Source organism: Colobus angolensis, unplaced genomic scaffold, assembly GCF_000951035.1.
Source record: "Colobus angolensis palliatus isolate OR3802 unplaced genomic scaffold, Cang.pa_1.0 Scaffold76, whole genome shotgun sequence".
In the NCBI taxonomy this organism is placed as follows: Eukaryota; Metazoa; Chordata; class Mammalia; order Primates; family Cercopithecidae; genus Colobus; species Colobus angolensis.
In genome coordinates, this window is record NW_012121376.1 from 1,604,143 (window position 1) to 1,610,047 (window position 5,905).

At 59.8% G+C, this 5,905-nt stretch overlaps 1 protein-coding gene across 3 annotated transcripts in view; it reads right to left on the bottom strand.

Moving 5' to 3' along the window:
* Positions 1–2,976: 2,976 nt before the first annotated feature.
* The window catches only part of ZC3H18 (zinc finger CCCH-type containing 18), a 59,522-nt gene continuing 56,593 nt past the window's right edge, over positions 2,977–5,905 (bottom strand). For 2 of the 3 annotated variants that reach the window (XM_011928014.1, XM_011928012.1), the window contains 2 exons: positions 4,361–4,457; positions 2,977–3,842 (listed from right to left, as the gene is read on the bottom strand). In XM_011928014.1, the coding sequence (XP_011783404.1) occupies positions 3,644–3,842; positions 4,361–4,457 (296 nt within the window). In that variant the 3' untranslated portion in view covers positions 2,977–3,643. The remainder of the gene's footprint in view (positions 3,843–4,360; positions 4,458–5,905) is intronic. The other variant, XM_011928013.1, reaches the window with a different exon arrangement.

Below are 5,905 nucleotides of genomic sequence, written 5' to 3' on the forward strand. Positions count from 1 at the left end.
CCTGCGGGAGCTGCGGACTGGGCGGGGTCCGGGGTCCCGTGGGCGCAGAGGACGGGAGGAGGCAGGGCGGGCTGCGCTCCTGCGGGTGGCTGAGGCAAGCGCAGAAATACCGGGTTGGGCAAGACTGGAAAGGCGGCGGCAGGAAGGCTGGAGGGCGGCCCGGAGGCGGAGGTCCAGACAGGCCGGCTCTCAAACCACAACCCGGGCCCGCCCCCAGCAGACCACGTCCCCGGACCCTGGTGGGGAACGAGGACCCGGGTGCGGAACCAGGGGTCTCAGACAAACGCAGAGCCGGGCGGGTCAGAGGCAGCGCGGGGTCGTCCCCCAGACGCAGGGAAGGACCCACAGCCAGGAGCCCTTTGGCGCCCTGAGCGGGCCGCGGGAGGAGGGGTGAGGCAGGGAGGGCACTGGGCAGGGCGGAGGGAGACCCTCTCTGCAGTGTCTCCCCCACACCAAGGCGCAGGTGCATGGCGGGTCACGCGCAGCCAGCCGCCCACAGCACAGGTGCGCCCAGCCGGGTGGGCAGGGCGGGGGCACTGCTGGCGGGGGTGCAGAATCGTCATGAGACGTTGGCTGGGACAGCAGAGGGCCCCTCCCTGAGGTGCCACCACCCCACACCCCCCGTGGGTTTTCCCCGGCAGGAGTGGTCTCGTGTGTCTCGGCCTTTTCCCCTTCTGTGGATCCCTCTAGGGCCACCGCCTCCAAGCAGGGTCTACATCCGCCTGCCCACCCAAAGCCCAGTCAAACGGGTGGGTAGGAGCGTGGCCGTGGGGGAGGGGCTGCAGGCCGAGGGCAGAGGCCCTGGGAGGGGCTGGCAGGCGGGTGCCACTGCCAGAACCCCACACAGGCTTTCTACTCACTGCACGGGGAGCGAGGAGGACATGCGCGCTAACTGCCCGGAGCAGGACGTCCCTGGAGGGCGTGGACACCGTGGATGCCCGTCACACAGCAAGGCCACCCTTCCCAGCTGCCTGACTGAACGTCCTCTCCCCTCGAACACATGGGGGCAGTCACCCTCCTCGGACAGGCCCCTCTGCACCCATGTCCGACAGCCACAGGGATGGGTAGCCACACCTGGGGTCCACTGCCACCTGGTGCGAGTTCAAACCCAGCTCCAGACGGCGGTGCTCAGGGCTGTGGCTGGGGGCTGATCAGCTGCAGAGGGGGCCGCGCCTGGTCCCAGTCCACATGTGAGCTGCGGTGGGCTCACCTGCCTGCTCCTGGCCGGAAAGAGACAGTCACTGCAGGCGCCAGTTTGAGGTGCCCGCACTGGAGGCACAGAGCACCATTTCTTGGCCTCCAGCCTCATGCTACAGCCCACAAATGACAGGCTGCAGGCTGGCACCCAGAGTGGCCTGGACTCCAGCTCCGTGGCCTTCAAGGCCACCCTTTCCAGAGAATGGGAATTTCCTTTGCACCTGGCTTTGACCTGATGGCAAATCTGATAAGCCTCAAAAAATAGTGGCCAGGCATGGCGGCTCACGCCTGTCATCCCAGCACTTTGGGAGGCCAAGGCGGGCGGATCACGAGGTCAGGAGATTGAGACCATCCTCTCTACTCAAAATACAAAAAACTAGCTGGGTGCGGTGGCGGCGCCTGTAGTCCCAGCTACTCAGGAGGCTGAGGCAGGAGAATGGCGTGAACCCGGGAGGCAGAGGTTGCAGTGAGCCGAGGTCGCGCCACTGCACTCCAGCCTGGGCGACAGAGTGAGACTCTGTCTCAGAAAAAAAAAAAACAAAAAACCGGCCGGGCGCGGTGGCTCAAGCCTGTAATCCCAGCACTTTGGGAGGCTGAGATGGGCGGATCACAAGGTCAGGAGATCGAGACCATCCTGGCTAACACGGTGAAACCCCGTCTCTACTAAAAATACAAAAAACTAGCCGGGCGAGGTGGCGGGCACCTGTAGTCCCAGCTACTCGGGAGGCTGAGGCAGGAGAATGGCATGAACCCGGGAGGCAGAGCTTGCAGTGAGCGGAGATCCGGCCACTGCACTCCAGCCTGGGCGACAGAGCCAGACTCCGTCTCAAAAAAAAAAAAAAAAAAACAACAAACCATTGCTGAGACACATGACACATGATCCGGCCACTGCGACACAAGATGAACTGTGTGGCCTGCGCTGTGGGAGGGACGTGGACATAAAATGGGAAGCAGTTCCCTCAGGAGTGCACAGGTGGTCCAGCTGTAGTGCCCACTCACGCCCAGCTCCTCTGCCCACACTCTAAGTGTCACTTAATCCAGGAGAAGAGTGGCATGGACGCAGGTCATGCTGGGAGCAGAAGCGCGGGTTGCTGCCTCCCTGGGGCTCCGCTCACAGCCCTGGGGGAGGGAGCTCTCTCTTGGGGGTTTCATCCCAAACCTCGTGTCAGGCAGCAGATGAGGGACACAGGTGGGCCACAGGCGTGGGCACCACACTGCGGCTACTTGCATCTGATTAAAGGAGGCGCTGGAGGCCCTGCAGCGTGTACCTGGGAGGCCTCTGCCCAGGTGCAGGCCTGTGGCTTTCAAGGTGGAGAGCAGGGAGTAACAGTGGGGGCTCCTGGGGGGCTCTGCCGGTGGCCCCTGCTGTGGAACGTGGCATCACACACGGGGCCTGGCTCAGCAGGTCTGGGGCCTGCACATGGAGCCGGTGGTGGTCACTGCAGAGGTGGCAGCTGGGCTCAGGGCTGGGAGTCAGCCCTGGACCTCTTCCCCTCCAGCAGCTCCATGGCCCCTGCAGGGAAGGTACTTCCACCTCATGAACCAAGGAACGCCCAACCCAGCCCCACAAATGGAGAAACTGAGGTGCAGTGCTTCCCTGGGCTGGGGTCTGAAGGCAGGAGCTGCTCCACGGCCGGTCCTCCCAGGGGGAGTGAGCGCGCAGCCACACCCTTGCCCCCCAGCAGCTCCCGAGTGCCGGGCCAAGTGCCGTGCACGACACAGAGGCAGACCCGGCCGCACATGGGCAGAGGGCGCACACACCACAAGGGCAAGAACAGCTGCTTATCAAAATATTTTATTTTAGGAGACCCCTCAAAAAAGACCCTCCACATTAGACAGACGCCCCAACAATACTCTTGGCCTTTTTTTGGTCTTTTCTGTATTTTTTCCTGTTTAAATCAACTAAAACAATTTGATGCTTAAAATAAAAGACAGGAAATATTTCCTGATGAGACTTTAGTCGAGAATATAGATATATTTCTGATCTGGGGGCGGGTGATCGGGGGCGGGGGAGGAGAAGGAGATGCCACCAGTGGTTCGCGAGGTTCCATTTCTCAGCTCAGGAGGGAGCCTGGCTGCCTGGACCCGGGCTAGGGACGCAGAGCTGGGGCTCCACAGGCCCAGGCCTGACCAGGGCCAGGGAAGAAGACGGTGGAGGAGGAAGAGAAGGCGGGGCTGGCGGCTGGGGCTTGTAATTTACATGAGAACTGTGCTGGTCACTAGCGCTGTCTGTGTCTGTCCTGCGGGACTTCTGCTCTGGGGAGGGAGGCTGGGACTCAGCGTCGTCGTCATCTCCTGTGTGGCTTCTTTTCCAGCTGAGAAACTTTTTTTTCTTTTTTACTTTTTAAAAAGAATCACAGCCAAAATAAGACATTAACTGCAAAATCCAAAATGGCTGCGCTTACCCTATGTATAAAAATGCGTCCAGTCCGGTCAGGAGCACGGCCTATGCTTTCCCGGGGATCTTGGCCCGCTTGCGCGCAATAGCGTCCTCCACGGCCTTCAGCTGTTTCAGCAGCTCCTCCCGCCGCGACAGCGTGCTGGCCTTCCCTGATTTGGTGCTGGCGGCGCCGGGATCCGAGGCTTTGCCGGGCACGCTCGTGACCTTGCTGGAGCTCTTGGACTGTGGTGACAGCTGGCGCTTCCTACAAGGGGGTGGGGAAGACCTTGAGCCCCCAGAAGCCACGTCTGAGGTGGAAGCAGCAGCGCGGGTGCCCTCCCTGGAGGGGAACTTCCACTGAGTGCTCAGCGGCCACCAGGACAGGCAAGGGGCTCCCGGGATGGCCAGACTCCCATTGCCACAAGCAGGCCTGGTCCTAGCCACTGGCTCCCGGGCTTTGTGGAGCAGAGACTGGGAGGGTCCTGGGCTGGTCCCGCACAACCTCCTGCTCTTCTTCCCACCTCCGTGCCCAGAGCTCTTTGCCCAAGGACATGGGGAGCAGAGGGCAGCCTCCAGCCTCGACCAGGGCAGGAAGTGTGTGTGCGGGGGTGGGGTTGCCCTTCCTTGTCTCTATCCCTCACCACATCAGCCCAGCAGGAGCTGCAGGAGCTGGAGCACCTCCAACCTGGCCCAGTGCTAGCTCTGCTGCTGCTGGCCTCCCTGGGAAAGAGGCTCAGGCTAGCCACCCTCGGTGTGCCCAGGGCACATGCTGGGTCCACTCACCTGTCAGCCGGGGCTGCAGGGGCTTTGGAGTTCTGGCCTCTCTGTCGCTCTGGCTTCGGGGAGCCCAGTCTCCCACCTGACTTCCGGTCCCGAGAACCTGGGTGATAGGTACAGAGTGAGACCACCCTCCTGGTTTATAGGGGATGGCAGTGTGGGTGGCCTCATCAATGCCAGGGACTCACTTCTAAAGTCTGAGGCTGCTTAGTTCACCTCTTTCATTTTTATAAAGAAATAAAAAGGGAAGAGCCAAGGAGAAGAGAAGAGAGATGTGGACACCAAGGCATCCGGAAATGAGGCTGAGGCCAAACCTGGGCTCCGGGTTCCACCAAGCAGCCAGTATCTTGTGCAGAGAGACAAAACTCCTTCCTAGCTTTGAAGAAATTTATCACATGGGGCTTCAAATGTGGAACAACAAAAAAGACACGGCAGTAAAGACATACAAGCAAAGCCGAGAGACCAGGAGTGTTTCACTCTGGCAACGTTAGGAAGGACGCGAGGCAGCCTAGACAGGGTCCACTGCCCAGCGCAGGCCCAAGGCTCATGTGTGAACAAAGGTCTGTGGGACCCCAGTGGCCCTGGCTCCAACCCCAGGCAAGGACAGCAAGGCTGTTCCACACCAGCCACACAGGACACAGCCCTGGGCTTAGGGACAAAGGTGAGCAGCTTCCTCTTCCTGTGCCCAACAAACTCGGAGAACTACTTGGGAAGGGGTCTGAAGCCCCCTGCCTGTTCTCTGTGTCTGGGAGTGGCTGTGCGGGTGGCCAGGCCCCCTTGTCCTCTGTTTGGTTTAAGCTCCACCCATCAAAGCCAGCCAGGACAACCTCCCTGTCTTTCCATCTGGGCCCCAGCTCTTGGGGTGTGGTCAGGACGGCTGGGGGTCCTCGAGGCCCTTTCAGGTCTATGTGGCTCGGCAGTGACACAGACACTGTCTGCCCTGTCACTCAGTTCCCAGGAGCCCAGGAGGGTCTCCAGAGGGCACGAGGCATGTGGGTCCAGCTGTCTTCTGTCAGTCAGACTGAAGAGATTTGCAAAAATGGAAAACCAATGCCATTCCTGCGCACTTGTTTTGGAAAATATAATTATATTTTGCAAAAATGACACGTGTAAGAAAAATACAGTTGCTCTTGTTGCCCAAGCTGGAGCGCAATGGCGCAATCTCAGCTCACTACAACCTCCACCTCCCGGGTTCAAGCGATTCTCCTGCCTCAGCCTCCTGAGTAGCTGGGACTACAGATGCGTGCCACTATGCCCAACTAATTTTTTGTAGTTTTAGTAGAAACGGGGTTTCACCATGTTAGCCAGGCTGGTCTCGAACTCCTGACCTCAGATGATCTGCCCACCTTGGCCTCCTAAAGTGCTGAGATTACAGGCGTGAGCCACCATGCCCGGCCTATTACTGTTATTTTTATTTATTTATTTTTGAGACAGAGTCTTGCTCTGTGGCCAGACTGGAGTGCAGTGGTGTGATCTTAGCTCACTGCAACCTCTGCCTTCCGGTTCAAGTGATTCTCCTGCCTCAGCCTCCTGAGTAGCTGGGATTACAGG